General features: G+C 35.3%; 1 protein-coding gene across 1 annotated transcript; it reads left to right on the forward strand.

The window, feature by feature from the left end:
* Window positions 1–2707: 2707 nt before the first annotated feature.
* Window positions 2708–4785, forward strand: LOC108468894 (ethylene-responsive transcription factor CRF2-like). The gene has a single exon (XM_017769762.2). It carries the CDS (start codon window positions 3475–3477, stop codon window positions 4477–4479), a length of 1005 nt encoding a protein of 334 aa, XP_017625251.1. The 5' UTR covers window positions 2708–3474; the 3' UTR covers window positions 4480–4785.
* The last annotated feature ends 11646 nt before the right edge of the window (window positions 4786–16431 follow it).

Raw genomic sequence — 16431 nt, forward strand, 5'->3', positions numbered from 1 at the left:
TATCTACTTCTTTTATACTTTTTATACCTATAAATAGAGACTCTAATGAAGCATTGTAATCATCCCTTTGATCAATAAAATATATTCGTTATTGCTTTCATATTTTCTTTATTCTCTTCATCTCTATTTTATAACAATTTTCAAGTTTTTATTTTTAATTAATAATTATTTTATTTATAAAATCAAATAATAAATATTTAATTATTTTTAAAAACATCAACTAATTCTTTATATATATTCTTCTTTATATATAATATTTATATGTAAAATATTTCTTTTCTCCACCTATATTGTGAGGGTATAGTGATTTCTAATATTATAATATCAAATAATATTTCAAATATCATTGTTTTTCATCTACATTGTGAGTATGATATTTCAAATTTTTTATATGTGCAATATTTCAAATACACATACAAAAATATATAATATGTCAATTTACTACTCTCATTATATGGATTGAAAAATAAATATTACACATATAAAAAATATATTTACTAAAAACTAATTATATTTGCAATAAATTTTTTTGATGATTTACAATAACATGGCAAAGCCTGAATAACCAATGCAACAAATATGACTTGAACTCAAACCACACTTGAGGTGATAAACATCCTTGATCATCAGGCCATCACATGGGATTCAATATTTGCAATAATTATTTTATTTTATAAATAAAATAATTATTAATTAAAAATATGAATTAAAAATAAAAACTTAAAAACAATATATTTATTAATTATAAACACTAATTAAAAAAAAAGCTTGAAACAACATTAAAAAATACATATTAAAATGTTTATAAGAAGAATTGAACTTAGGCCTCAAAGATAAGATTAAAATTATCTAGCCATCTAATTAAAGGAGTTAATGTGTTAAAAATATTAATTAAAAAAAAACTTTAAACAACATGAAATAAAAACTACAAGTGTGAGCAGGAGAGAAATTGAACCCAAGACTTAAATTAAAAACACTAATACTTAACCACTTAACAAAAAACTTAATTTGTCAATTTTTGGTGAAAGAATGTTTTGTAAAACGCGTTTTTATTGACACGACAATGAAAACACACTTTATAAAACACGCTTTTCCTTTTTTTTTAAAAAATAGCGTAGATCGATAAATTTCGAAAGTTTCAGCATACTTTCTCAAATTATTTTCTTTTCGGCATATATATATATATTAGCGTATAGAAACTCATCTAAATTTCTCATTCAAATAAAGAGAAAAGAACACGAGAAAACAACGTTCAAATAAGTAACTGTCCCTAACAAATTGAGAAACTCAGTAAATTCCTGTCTTTATTTACCTTAAATTCTCCTAACCGATAAAAAGAAGAAAAAGGAAAATGTGATTCATCATCGCGTGATCTAATTAAAAAGTTGTACGTTAAATCTATACCGTAAAAACACCAAATATTGTTGTTATTTTTTAGGGTTTAATTATATCTAAGACTATTAAATTATTTGTAAGTTTACTTTTGATCACTCAATTTTAAAAAGTTACAAAGTAGTCATTAAACTATTTAAAAAAAATTCATTTACGTCACTTAACTATTCAAAAAATTTTATTTAAGTCATTGGGCTTTAATCCTTTTTAAAGTCCGGCTAGCAAGCTACAAGTGGCGATTTGACAATCGATATGATAAATTAGTACCCATCAAAGAGTAGAAAAATATATTCTAGATCTAAGTAGATTTGACAGTTAGGGTCATAGATCAAGGAATAATATTGTTTGGATTTTATTCACAGATTCGTAATGTTTAAAATTGTTCCATAAAAAAAACTAAACTATGGAAGAGAAGGAAAATGAGAGATTTCAATTGATGCAGGCAATTCAAACATAAAATGCTATATGACAACGATTTTAATAGTCCAATTACTTAAATGAAAACTTTTACATAGTTCAATAACCATTTTATAATTTTTTAAAATTGAATAACCAAAACATAAACTTATTAATAGTTTAATTAGCTTAGTCAAATTTATCCTATTAAATGATACGTTGCTAATTAGATAAATTGACCCTATGTTTCATCTGACGGCTAATATTTACTGTCGGCAGAACAAGTTGTTGGAGCCAATCAAAACTCGGGGCTACTCAAAGAAATAATAATAAATACTAGACACGTTTCAACCTCACACTGTGCTTGAATACATTCGAAAAAATACCCTCCCTACACACCACAGCGTGGTCATTAAATAAAAAGGTTAAAAAAAAAAATAGCGCCAACTTCAAGGTTGCCTCCCACGTTAGTCTCAGTTGTAGTAAAATTTACCAGCTGTATAACTGCTTGGTCTGCAGCAGCTGTAATCTAACCAACTCTGGCAGTCATAAAATGACGAAAATGCCTATACAAGGTAAAAAAACGGAAGATTAACTAAGGAATTATGGAGGCAATTAAAGGTTGGAGTGGGTGTTAATAATCATTAACTACCGGTTCTAATTTTAGTCAAAGGGAGAGGAGTGGACTGACCCGAGTGTCTGGTGTCACGTGACCTGAATCTCTGATTTCAAGATTAAATCTTTTTTGGACAACACCGAGACACCTAGTCAGCATTCCCCCCGGTTCACCCTCCCGTTGGATCTTTCTGTTTTCAGCCGGAATCTCATTATCGCCGATATGTCCCCGCCCTTTCTCTAACAACTTTTTTAAAAAAATGAATAAATAAATAAAAATATATGGCATTTTAACCTTGAGCAAATTACGGCTGGTCCTATAAAATAGCTCAACTTTCGGTATATGCCTCAAATCTCTGCTTCATTTTTTCTGTCTTTTTACTCTCTTATCTATCAAAAGAGCTATTCTTCACTCCTCTTTGCGTTCTTTTCCCTTTTCCTTTTTCTTTTCCGTTTCCCTTTCTTTCTTTTAAGAATTTTCTTTTTCTTTATGTTTCCTGGAGAAAGTACTGTATATCATCAGAAAGCAATTTGTGTTCTTAGTTTCTTTTAGGGTTTGGTTTTGAAAGTTACCCAAAATAGCAAGTCTGTGCTCTGTCAAGTGACTAAGAAAAGGCACTGTCTAGTGGTTTTTTTTTGCTCGCGGCATCTTCCCTTTTTCTTTTATCCTCTGCAACTTTTACCTACAGTTTTCTTTCTTTTCTTCTTTTTCTTCGCTCCGTTCTCCCACTACTGGTTTTTGCCATCGGGGTGCTTTCCGTACTGCTTGTTTAAGCGCACTATCGTTTTTTTGGGGATAACTTTCCTTGAAATTTCTCGTGCTCTTAAGTACTTTTTGAGTAAAACTTTTAACAGATTAATGGTGGGCTTCTCTTCATTTCCAGCTTCTCATTAACGTGTTCATTGTTCAGCTTTCCTTTTTAGCCCTTTATTCTCCTGGTGTCAAGTCTCAAAGGAATCCCTTCTTTTCCCTCCGCTTTTATTTGACTCCCCTTCCCACTCTCTCTCAATGAGACCAAGTAATAGAAGTTGAAAACCTGCATATACAAAGGCAAAATCGAAAAAAAAAGAATGGATCATTGTTCTGTTTCTTCAATCAAATACACAGAACATCGCAATCAAACCAAGCTCCTTTCACCACTGTTAAATGTCAAAGTCGAAAACCAACCAGAAATGAAGCCTCGAATTGTTCGGATATCAGTTACTGATGCTGACGCTACTGATTCCTCCAGCGACGAAGACGAAGAACAAACAACCCGAAGAGTCAAGAAATTCGTGAACGAGATAACTATCGGTTCATCATCATGTCCTGCCCAAAACGACGCTGCTTTCAGAAGTAAATCGTCGACTTTGTCCAGGAATTCTAGAAAAAGGCCGGCGGCTGTTGCTGTAGCAAAAGCGTCCTCGGCTAAGGTATTACCAGCCGGGAAGAAATTCAGAGGAGTAAGGCAACGGCCTTGGGGAAAATGGGCGGCTGAGATCAGGGACCCGCTAAGGCGTGTACGTTTATGGTTGGGTACCTATGACACCGCCGAAGAAGCAGCAATGGTGTACGACAACGCGGCTATTCAGCTGCGTGGTCCCGACGCGCTCACTAACTTTACCACTCCCCAGCAAAAATCACTGCAAGACAAAAACAGCCAAAAGCCGTTATCCAGCTCAGAGTACAACTCCATGGAAGAATCCCACACCACCACCACCAATCTTTGCTCCCCAACCTCCGTTCTTCGTTGTCCTTCGCTTTCGACCGACGAAGTCGATTCGTCGCAAAGCGTCAAAGAATCTCGAGAAATCGAGAGCGAACCTCGGGAGGATTCTTGCTGCATATCCAGAGAACACGTGTCGGATTTCTCCAGCAACCCATTCTCTATTCCAAGTGACATATTTAGTTCAGTACCGGATTTGTTCGACGACGATACGAGTTTTTTGAAAGATGATTTAGATAATGGATTTTTTAGTTCGTGTGAGGATTTCGAGTTCGAATTTGGTGGAGGTTTCTCCAGTTGGCAACATGTCGATGATCACTTCCAAGATATCGGGGATTTGTTCGGGGCAGATCCTCTTTTAGCCATTTGAGGGAGTGGTCCTTCCTTTTTCTCGTGTAATGCCAGTTTTACGGCAAGTTTTGCATCGGCGGGAACTGAAAATATCGGCAATTTTTTTCTTCTTTTTGTTTAATTAATATTGTTAATGAGTGAAGTTAAGAATATTAAACATCTCCGTCACAGTAACGGTGACGGACGAGTTTGGGTACGTGTTTTATGCTGGATCATGCTTATATGTTTGTTTTCGTGAAGGCACGTGATAAGAACATTTCAAAAGGCTAAGTTGTTTTATTTTATATTTTTTTCTTAATAACATGGTAAAAGGTTTTTTACCCTACTTTAGATTCTTATTATCTGCAGTGCACACGTGGTGTCAAACTACATAAATATATTAGATTGTACAAATTTTGATAGTGTGTTAAAAAATAAAAACGATTAGAAACATATTAGATTTCTTTTGATAATTTAATTATTACATTATAACTTGTCCTATAATAATAATTTATTCTAAATCTGATTTAAATATGTGCATGGAATGTGGTGGATTCATGAATTACAAAGTAAGTTCCATATATACATATATAATTTTGTCCTACTGAATTGTTGACCTTGGTGTACCACTAGCTAGACAGTACAAGCACCTTTCAAAGATGTTAGAAAGTAATGGGCTATGCGCTAACCATGTTTTTTTTTTTTTTTTATATTCATTGTCTAAACATTTTTTCTTTTCCTAATTCTAGTGTTCCCTGTTGGTTTAGGGTCTGAACCTTAAAACTCTATCATTCACCAAGTCGAATGCATCGGACCCAATGGGCTTCAAATTTTTTTGAGTTGTAGTATGTCTCAATATCGGACTACATAGTTTTACTTGTAAGCAAGTATACAAAATGTTACTTAATTATTATTTTTCATTCCATTTTATAGCTATAGCGATATAAATCATATAGTGTGACTTCAATTTCATCTCCTACACTAGAATTTGACCGCTTTGAGACATGAAGGTGGAACAAATAGGGGACGAATTTACACACAGTAGAGGCGGAAAGAAAGATGGGCGGTTTAAGTATTACAGTTTGAGACTTTGATAGAAAATGATGAGAGAGACCCCCTCCGCCATATGGCATTTCAAGATCTGGGTCCCTTTCTCCTAGTGTTTTGTCTGTGGGTGAAATTTAGCAAATCAAAGTTGATCATCATTTTTTGGGCCAAAACTGGGCATCATTACTCAACACTTGATCATCATGTGGGCTTTTAATCAAACACACACACTCACCCCATAATCCAACACATTGAGCCTTGAAACAGTTTTCAATGCTTTGAGTGATGAAATGTATCATCAAATTGTGGTCCAACCATAAAATGGAGCAGTACAAACAAATGTCATAAGATTTTGGCATTGTTAGCTCTCTCCGAACCCTTGCAGCACCAGGGGAAAAAAGAGTATACTGACTGATGTTTCATAGACTTCATGTCTCATGAAAAGAGCTGAATTTTTTTATTAAATAAAAATTGTCATTATTCTAAAATAGTTACACTGCACTCCCTAACAAGACAAAATATGCTCTTCTATAAACCCCAGGCCACAATGTCTGTTTCTTTGTTGATGTAATGTTTTGTTTCTGGGTTTTCTAGTCTCATTGCCTCCCAATGTCTAGAACTTGGAACAGGTTTTTTTTTTTTTTTAACTCAAGCAAGCAGTTGGGATTCTGAAAAAGTGAGAAAAGAGATGTCATTATCTGGTAGATTTTGGGCGATTAGGGTGATAGATTTGCAGGCCTTTATGATGGAATTTTTTTTTCCTGGGTGGCAGAAAGAGAGAGAGAGAGAGAGAGCCCTACAACTAAGATTTTGTTTGCCTCTTGAGCTTTCATCTATTGATGAATAGAGACAGTAAAAGTCTCAAGTTCATGGGTCTTTTTTCTTGTGGGTATGTGATTTACTTGAGGGCCCCGGGGGGGGGGGGGGGGGGGACGGGACCCTAATGATCATTAAATTAAACACAGCAAAAGGAAAACCAAATTTTCTCCAAATCTTTTCTTTTCTAGTTTATCAAGAAAAGAAAGGGTTCCATATTTATTGACCACTGCGGTCTCTTAAAGGAAGCATTGGTCTTTGAAGCAGTAAGAGGTCATGTTAGGGAGCGAAAGGGCACAAAATTCCACATCTCCGGAGGCATTCAAGAAAAAAAGAAAAACAATCCAGAAGATTTTTTGTGAAATAATGAAACTCAATCATGGCCGTACACGTAAGGTCAGGCTAACGGTGTTCCATCTCCTCGTTCAGTGCAAGTAGGCTGGGCTAAGGCAAGGGTCCTGGTCCCTGGTCCCCAGACCCTTCACATCCAGCTCACCTATTTCTTTTCCACTGTTTTTTCTTTGAAGCTTCGAGCCATCGCCCTGTGGTCCCACTTATCATTCCCCTATATCATTAGCTTCATTTGGACCCTTCATTTTGGATAACTATGGCTCATTGGGGAGATCCACATAAGCATCCTGGCCCATTATTGACTGGGCCTTAACGTATTTCACAAAGAGAAACACCCAAGGGCTTAATAATAAATTTATTGCGATTTGAGTTTGGGCAGAAGATGGTTACCTCAGAATGAATATATCATGGACTGGGGTTACAAGTTGCATGAGAGTGCATCAAAGCTTAAAGCTTGATTGTTCCTTTCTCCTGATTGGTCAAAAAATGAATGAAGACTTTCAAGCACAGTGAATTAAGTTATTTGCTTCGAGACAACCTAGTGTACACCAAATCTTTTACGGATTCTGCAGTTAGCAATATTGAAGAATTCTCTAATCTTTCATTATTTATAGATCACCAAGAAATACAACAAAGAAATGTGACTGACAATTCTCACTAAAAAAAAATCATATTATTTGGCATATTTCTCCAAGTTATGCGTCTTTTCATCCAAATTATAAATTGTTTTATGTATTTTTTTGTTGTTGTTAATGAATCGATTATTAAAAATTTAAGCTATTTACAATAGGATGTTGGTGTCATTCGTTTGGTAGGGGTTGTTTATACAATCCATTTGCTGATCATTTCCTTGATTCTTCGCAAATCACCAGGGGCAAAAATAGGAAAATATTTTAGGGGCCGAAATTAAATTGTTATTTTTACAATAGAAAAAACACAATTTCACTATTTTAATAGACTATATCTTTATAATTTTTAAAAGATTAAATCAAAATTTTATATTTTTAGGGGGGCTAAAGTACAATTTTATCTTTACTAATTTAAACTTTTAAAAATTTTAAAGGGACCATATGAAAAAAGTTAGGAGGGTCGGGACCCTACTACCCCCTAGTTTCGCCATTGTAAATCACCATTGGTGGCATGTAAGAAAAAACAACATCAAAGTCTCACAATTCAAAGTTCCTAATTAGCATGTACACTAGAATTTCTATCTACACTAACTCGGTTTAGACCTAGAACTGAATAAACTTGACTCTGACACTAAAACTATAACACCTCAAACTTGACTTGAAAACATCGGATTTAGAGTGTTACAGTGGTTGACGAAGCAACCCGCTCAATTAATCATTCATTTTTTTACAGTAGTCTGTAGCTCAATTTAGCAATTTGTACAATAGTTGAATTAATAAACAACTTAACATGCCTTGACAACACCTCAATAATACTATGGTGGATTAATGATAAATAGTGAAAGAATGACTACAACAATTTACTCAATACCATAGACAAATTAGCATAAGAAAAATAATACCAAATGAAGCTACAATTCATATAATTAAAATGTATAAATAATATGAGCAAAATCAAAACTGTAGAAATCATTTTAGAGTTTGAAAAAAGGGGGGTCGACTTGTTATTTTGAAAATGAAAACGAATAGAGGAGTCGCCACCAATCCTTTCTGATGAGGTGTGATTGGGTCACCTCGTACAAGTGGTTGTTTTTAATAAATGTTTTAATTTATTTAAACAACGATTTTGGTCCGTGAAATTCTGAAAAACGGGTTCGGGAGTCGGTTACACACGAGGAAGGATTAGCACCCTCGTCACGCTAAAAAATTGGTACCTAGCTGATTAATTAGTGTCTTAATGTCGAAAATTAAAAACTTGAAAGACTTTGAAATATAATCCCTCTTTTGTAAAAACACTCAAACGTTAAAGACCTTCTCGACTCAAAGTGATAAAATGTCACATCCAGTAAGTTAGGACACAACATCTCGAACTTTTGAGAATGAGCTTGCCTTTTATTTAAAATTCGTGTATTTTAACTTTTTAAAAGGGTATTCGATTATTTAGAGTAAACGAGAAAAATCGAAACCTAGTAAGTTAGGGCACGATATCTCGAACTGCCAAATACCTAATATTGCCTTTGTTTGCAAAAATCTCATTTTCAAGGTAACAAGATATCATATCCAGTAAGTTGGGACACAGCACCTCGTATCTCCGAGAGTAAGCATTTATTCAAAACTAGTATTACAATTCAAAAGAATATTCCGTTATTTAGGTAAATGAGAAAAATCGAAACTCAGTATGTTAGGGTACGATTTTCTCGAATTCCCAAATACGGAACATCGCCTTTATCAAAGAATTAATTTGGGGTTGGGTAAAAGTTAGTATAACATAAGTTCGTAATAAAATGAGATAATAAAGAATGCATAAACGAATACAAATCTCGGTGTCAACAAGCATAGCAGAATGAACGTAAACGCGAATGTGAACGATAACGATGAAAGTAAAAATAAAATAAATGAATAAAACGGATAAGCTAAAATAAGAGAAATAATAAATAAGCTAAGAAATATTTGAAATTAAAAAGAACTAGTAGTAGATAAATAAACATTATGTAAAACTATTTAAAAATAATAGTACAATAATGATAATAATAATATTAATAGTAATAATAAAAGTAATAAATATTTTAAAGTTTGGAATGATGTATAAAATGTATATATATATAAATAAATAATATATAATTTGAGTGAGGAGTAAAAATAAATTAGTGTATTTAAAGAGAAATAGGTAAAAATAATATAATAATAATATAATAGTAATAATAACAATGGTAATAATAATAACAAAAAAGTGATAGCAAAATAATGATATTAGTAAGTAAATATAAATAGAGATATGACACTTTAAAGTATAATAATAATAATAATAATAATAATAATAATAATAATAATAATAATAATAATAATAATAATATAGGTAGATAAGTTAGATAAAATAAATATAGGTGAAAGTATACTAATAGTAATAATACCATAGTAATAATGATAATAAAAATTTTAGTAATAATACTAACATGTTAAATAGTAAAACAAATAGTAACAGTAATTTAAAAATGATAATAGTACTAAAATAAGATAATAATAATAATAATAATAATAATAATAATAATAATAAATAATAAATAATAATACTAAATTAATTAATAATAAAGTAATAAGTAAACAAACACACAAAAAAGAAAATATATAATAATAATATGAAATCAATTAGTTTAATGCTAAGATAATAATAATAGTAGAAATAAAAATGGTGGTAAATACAAGTATAATACTAATATTAATAATATATTTAATTGATAATAAAATAACAAAAGTAAAGAAGAGGACTAAATTGAATCTAAAAACGAAGTTTTGGGACAAATTTGAAATAAACAAAGAGTAAAAGGGTCGATTTGAATGCGCGAATAACAATGAGGGACTAAAGGAGAAAATATCCCGCCCTCCTAAACGCAACGTTTTATGCGGGACCAAAATGAAATAAAAACAAAATTATAGAGTAAAATTAAAAATAATGAAAGATTTAATTATAAAATTGAAAAAAGCGGAAGGGCTAAATTCATAAATATCCCCTTTATGGAAAACACGCCGATCCTGGAAGCGGGTCGGGTCAATGCGCGGGTCATGAGGCAAAACGACGTCGTTTTGGGTGTTTAAAGCCAGCCCCAAAACGACGTCGTTTTGAGGGCCTATAAAAGATAGGTTTTTTTAAAAAAAATTCATTTTTATTTGTTTCAAAAAAAAAACCCCTCCCCTTTCCTTTTTTCTTTGCAGGGGCTGAGGGTCCGGCGAAGGGACCACCGTGGCGTTGCCATCGGCCACCGTACACGGTGGCCGAAATTTCAAAAAAGGTATTTTTTTATATATTTATATAAATATATGTATATGCTGTTTTTTTTAAAAAATAAATAAAAGAAATATGTTTATATATATTCGAATGAAGGAAATAAAGAGAAAAGTAAGCAAAAAATCGAGACCTTTGCATGATGAATCTCTTTGATTAGCTTGATAGGTTCTTTGTTTGAATCTGCCTTTTTTTTTATTAAAAAAAATCCGCTTTTACACTGCTTTTGTTCGGCTTATATAGCCAATTACACTGCTATTATTCTTGTTTTCTGTCTTTTCTTGTTAATGCTTGCAGGTGACGGTGTAACTTGGAGGACGGTGGGGTAGTGCTGAGGCGGCGTCAAAGGCGTCAGAGGGCAGGTGCGGCTGGTGGCAGAAGATAAGTTAGGGTTTCAGCTTTTCTGAAACCCTAGTTTGACTAATGGGTTTGGGTTTGGGCCATTTGGGCTTGTTTTGTTGTTTGGGTGGTTTTAAGTTTAATGGGCCGGGTGAAATTGGGTTTGTACAGCTGCCCCTCTTTGCTTGTTGTCGTGTAACGAGAACAGAGCAAAGACTTTTAAGAAAGACCAATTTTTCCCGTTCGCGTCGAGTCTTGATTTCTTTGGTGTTCCTTTTCTTTCTGTAGCCTCGTTCTAGTCTACTGCGTCTTGTTGCTTTGATCCGCTCCACTACTCTACTGCAACTTGGAGAGATAAAGTTTGTTTTGATCTGCTCTATTGGAACTTCAGAGAGATAAGATATGTTTATTCATAGCTTCAATTTATTCTACTGCAACTTCAGGGGAATAAGATTCGCTATCTTCAATCTGCTCCACTGCAACTTCAGGAAGATAAAATCTGTGAATTTCCAGCCTGTTACCCTACTGCTTAGGGGGTTAAGGCTTATCGTCTTCGATCTGTTCCTCTACTGCTTAGGATGATAAGATCTGCAATCTTCAGCCTATTCCTCTACTGCTTAGGGAGATAGGATGGTGGCTTAAATCTGCTCCACTAATGGTTAGAGAGACAAGATTCGCCGTCTTCGATCTGTTCCGCTGAAACTTCAAGGAGATACGAACTGATGATTTCAACCTGCTCCACTACTGCTTAGGGAGACAAGATCTGTAATTTTCAGCCTGTTACCCTACTGCTTAGGGGGTTAAGGCCGTTTGTCTTCGATCTGCTCCACTACTGCTTAAGGAGACAAGATCTGTAATTTTCAGCCTGTTACCCTACTGCTTAGGGGGTTAAGGCCCATCGTCTTCGATCTGCTCCACTACTGCTTAAGGAGATAAGATCTATAATCTTCAACCTGTTACCCTACTGCTTAGGGGGTTAAGGCTTACTGTCTTCGATCTATTCCCCTACTGCTTAGGGTGATAAGATCTGTAATCTTCAGCCTATTACCCTACTACTTAGGGGGTTAAGGCCCATCGCCTTTGATCTGTTTCCCTACTGCTTAGGGTGATAAGATCTGTAAATTTCCAACCTGTTACCCTACTGCTTAGGGTGATAAGATCTGTAAATTTCCAACCTGTTACCCTACCGGTTAGGGGGTTAAGGCTTGTGAATTCACCGATATAGGAACATGACCTGTAGAATTGGTTCCATGTATTTATGCTTAAGCCAAATAATTAGGATGCTATGATCGAAATGAATCAAATGTTCCTGACTAGATGTGCTATGAATGATCTATAAATGCACGAGTGCAGCATGTTGTGAGAATGAATCCCTTTTTATTGTTTGGGTTGTCATTGCTCTTTGTTCATCAAGGTTTTTTCACTGAAACAGTGCCATGTCTTCTTGTTCAGCTTAAATCTTTGAACAGAAAACCTGAAGATGTAGTCCCAATTTAAACTCTTCTTTCTCAAATGTTTCCAATCCTTAAGTTTGGTTAGTTCTAAATAACAGTCCTGTTTCAGGTTCCTGTACTATTTAGAAACTTTCAGAATAATATGCAGAACTCCTTTTGCGAAAATGTCATTAGTCCATTAATCGTTATTTCGATGCAAAATGCTTGAAAAAGATCATAACAATGACAGAACTGAAATTTGTCAGAAACAAAATTTGAAAGGAATTGATTAATCACAGACAACAAACATTGCTGGAATACAAAATGAATAAAAAGAAAATAGGTGCCCCAAATATCGTAGCGTGAGCTTTTCTGTTACGAACTTCTTGAGGACTCCCTTTTTGAGCCCAATATGTGTTTAGGGGATCTAGAGTACCCTTGTAGATGCCTCAAGATGTAACATCTCTCCTCTTTGTTAATTTAGGTATCGAGACTACCGCATGCCCCACCTTCGATCAAAATTTGAATCACCCTTTTCGAGTTTTCAATTCAAAATCCCTTTGGTTTCAAGGTGCCCTTTGGGAGTTTTCACCTCGGCCTCTCCCTTTCTTTCTTTCTTTTTTAGGCGAAGTATTTCTTAACTGAATCTAAATTCACAGGATTGGGTAAAGTCTTGCCATCCATTTCGGTTAATATCAATGCTCCTCCAGAAAAGGCCTTCTTTACCATATAAGGTCCTTCCCAATTCGGCATCCATTTTCCTCTGAAATCCTTTTGTATGAGCAGGATCTTTTTCAATACTAGGTCTCCTTCGTGGAAATATCTGGGACGAACCTTTTTATTGTAAGCTTGCATCATTCGCTTTTGGTACATCTGACCATGACAGATAGCCCTTAGCCTCTTTTCTTCAATCAAATTCAACTGATCGTATCGGGATTGGATCTGTTCTGCTTCATCCAACTTTACTTCTGACAAAACTCTGAGGGAAGGAATCTTTACCTCGATAGGTAAAACCGCCTCCATTCCATAGACCAATGAGAAACGCGTTGCCCCAGTGAAAGTCCTGACAGACGTTCGATAAGCATAGAGGGCGAATGGTAACTTCTCATACCAGTCTTTATAAGTTTCAGTCATTTCTCCCACAATCTTTTTAATGTTTTTATTAGCTACCTCAACTGCACCGTTCATCTTTGGGCGATACGGTGACGAGTTATGGTGTCTAATCTTGAACTGATTGCAGACTTCCGCTATTGTGCTGTTGTTCAAATTCATTGCATTGTCAGATATGATCCTTTCTGGCATTCCATATCGACAGATAATTTCCTTTTTCAGGAACTTGCTAACTGATTTTGTAACGTTGGTATATGAAGCAGCCTCTACCCACTTGGTGAAGTAATCGATGACCACAAATATGAATCGTTGCCCATTTGAAGCTTTTGGCAAAATTGGCCCAATCACATCCATGCCCCACATCGAGAAAGGCCACGGAGAAGTCATAACATGCAGAGGTAAAGGAAGCACATAAATCTTATCTCCATAGATTTGGCACTTATGATATCTTTTGGCGTAGTTAATACAGTCTCCTTCCATGGTGGACCAATAATAACCAAACCTCATAATTTGTTTGGCCATTGTAAAGTCATTAGCGTGTGTCCCACAGACGCCCTCATAGACTTCTTCTAAGATTTTCTTAGCCTCTATAGCGTCTACACATCTTAACAGTACTTGATCCTTCTTTCTTTTGTATAGGATCTCCCCGTCCAAGACATAGTCATTAGCCAGTCTTCTCAACATCCTTTTGTCATTCTCAGTAGCTTGGTCGGAGTACTCACGATTCTTCACATATCGCAGTATATCGTGGTACCAGAGATGATCATCCTTTTCTTCTTCTTCTTCGATGTTGTAACAATGAGCCGGAGCCTCATAAATACTCATTTAGATTTGTTTCACATCTTCTTGCTTGTTCACCTTGATCATAGAAGCTAAAGTTGCTAGGGCGTCAGCCATCTGATTTTCTTCTAGCGGGAGGTAACAGAAGACAATATCATCAAACTCTTTAATTAATTCAATGATCAGACTTCGATAATTGATCAACTTGGGGTCTCTCGTCTCTCATTCACCTTTGAATTGATAAATCACTAGGGCAGAATTTCCATATACTTCTAACACCTTGATTTTACGTTCTATGGCCGCACAAATTCCTATGATGCATGCTTCGTATTCTGCCATATTGTTCGTGCAGTCAAAATCCAATTTACTTGTGAAGGGATAACGATCTCCGTTTGGGGATACTAGGACTGCCTCAATTCTGTTACCCATAGCATTTGATGCTCTGTCAAAGTTTAGCTTCCAAGAATGACCTTCTTGAGGGTATTCTTTAGTGGTTGCTACGTACATTAGATTTTCATTTGGGAAATTAAAGTTCAAAGGCTCGTAGTCTTCTAGAGCTCTACTGGCTAGAAAATCTGCTATTGTACTCCCTTTTACAGCTTTTTGGTTCATGTAGACTATATCGAATTCGAAAAGTAGAATTTTCCTTCGAGTCATTCTCCCATTTAAAGCAGTCGACTCCATCAGGTACTTCAAAGGATCCATTTTAAAAATTAGCCAAGTTGTGTGGTACAACATGTATTGTCTTAGTCTTCGGGTTGTCCAGATTAGGGCACAACACAACTTTTCAATTGGTGAGTATCTTGTTTCACACACAGTGAACTTCTTACTGAGGTAATATATCGCTCTTTCATTCCTTCCCGACTCATCGTGTTGGCCAAGCACACATCTCATAGAATTTTTAAATACTGCTAAATACAATATCAGTGGCTTATCTGGACTAGGTGGTGTCAACACTGGGGCATTTGAAAAATATTGCCTAACCTTGTCAAAAGTCTTCTGGCACTCCTCGTCCCAAACACCAGGGTTGTGTTTCTTAAGGAGACGAAATATGGGGTCACATTTCTCGGTTAGTTGTGAAATGAACCGAGCGATGTAATTTAGTCTTCCTAGGAATCCTTGAACTTCCTTTTGAGTACACGGTAGAGGTAACTCTTGTATGGCTTTGACTTTATCTGGGTCATCTCAATCCCTTTTTCACTGACTACGAATCCTAGCAGTTTTCCTGACCTGGCCCCGAAGGTACACTTTGCTGGATTGAGTTTCAGCTGGAATTTCCTCAACCTCAAAAATAATTTCCTCAAGACTTGCACATGCTCCTCTTCTGTCTGGGATTTGGTGATCATGTCGTCGACATAGACTTCAATTTCTTTGTGCATCATATCATGGAACAAGGTTACCATGGCTCTCTGATATGTTGCTCCTGTATTTTTCAGTCCAAAAGGCATCACCTTATAGCAAAAGGTTCCCCATATGGTTACAAATGTAGTCTTATTCATGTCCTCAGGATGCATCTTTATCTGATTGTACCCTGAGAAACCATCCATGAAGGAGAACAGTGAATAACCTGCTGTGTTGTCCACTAAGGTGTCGATATGGGGCAACGGGAAATTATCTTTCGGGCTGGCTTTGTTCAAATCCTTATAGTCTACGCACATCCGTACTTTTCCATCTTTCTTAGGGACGGGGACGATATTGGCTACCCATTCCGAGTACTTAACTACTTGCAAGAAACCAGCATCAAACTGCTTCCTGACCTTCTCTTTTATTTTCAACAAAACATCGGGCCTCATCCTTCGGAGCTTTTGTTGAATTGGCTTGCACTCTTCTTTAATGGGAAGCCTGTGTACCACAATGTCAGTACTTAGCCTAGGCATATCTTGATACGACCATGCAAAGACATCCTTGAACTCTTGGAGTAACTCAATAATGTCCCGCTTTATCTCTGTGGTAATGCAAGCTTCGATCTTTACTTTTTTCTTTTCTAGTTCATCTCCCAAGTTCACGACTTGTATTGAATATATTTGAGGTAGAATCTGTTTCTCCTCTTGTTCTACCATCCTTAACAAATTAGGGGATAAGTTACAGTCTCTGTCATCCTCAAAGTCCTGAGATCCCTCTAGACACATATCCTGCTCAAAAGGAGACTCTGAGTTAGTAGCAACGTCGCTTATATCATTGATATTTAGAGACCTGTTGAAGGTGCG

The sequence above is a fragment of the Gossypium arboreum genome, chromosome 8, assembly GCF_025698485.1.
Source record: "Gossypium arboreum isolate Shixiya-1 chromosome 8, ASM2569848v2, whole genome shotgun sequence".
Lineage (NCBI taxonomy): Eukaryota > Viridiplantae > Streptophyta > Magnoliopsida > Malvales > Malvaceae > Gossypium > Gossypium arboreum.

What these genes read in the sequence shown, in the direction of transcription:
- LOC108468894 (XM_017769762.2), top strand. Translation starts at nt 3,475, where the DNA reads ATGGATCATTGTTCTGTTTCTTCAATCAAATACACAGAACATCGCAAT.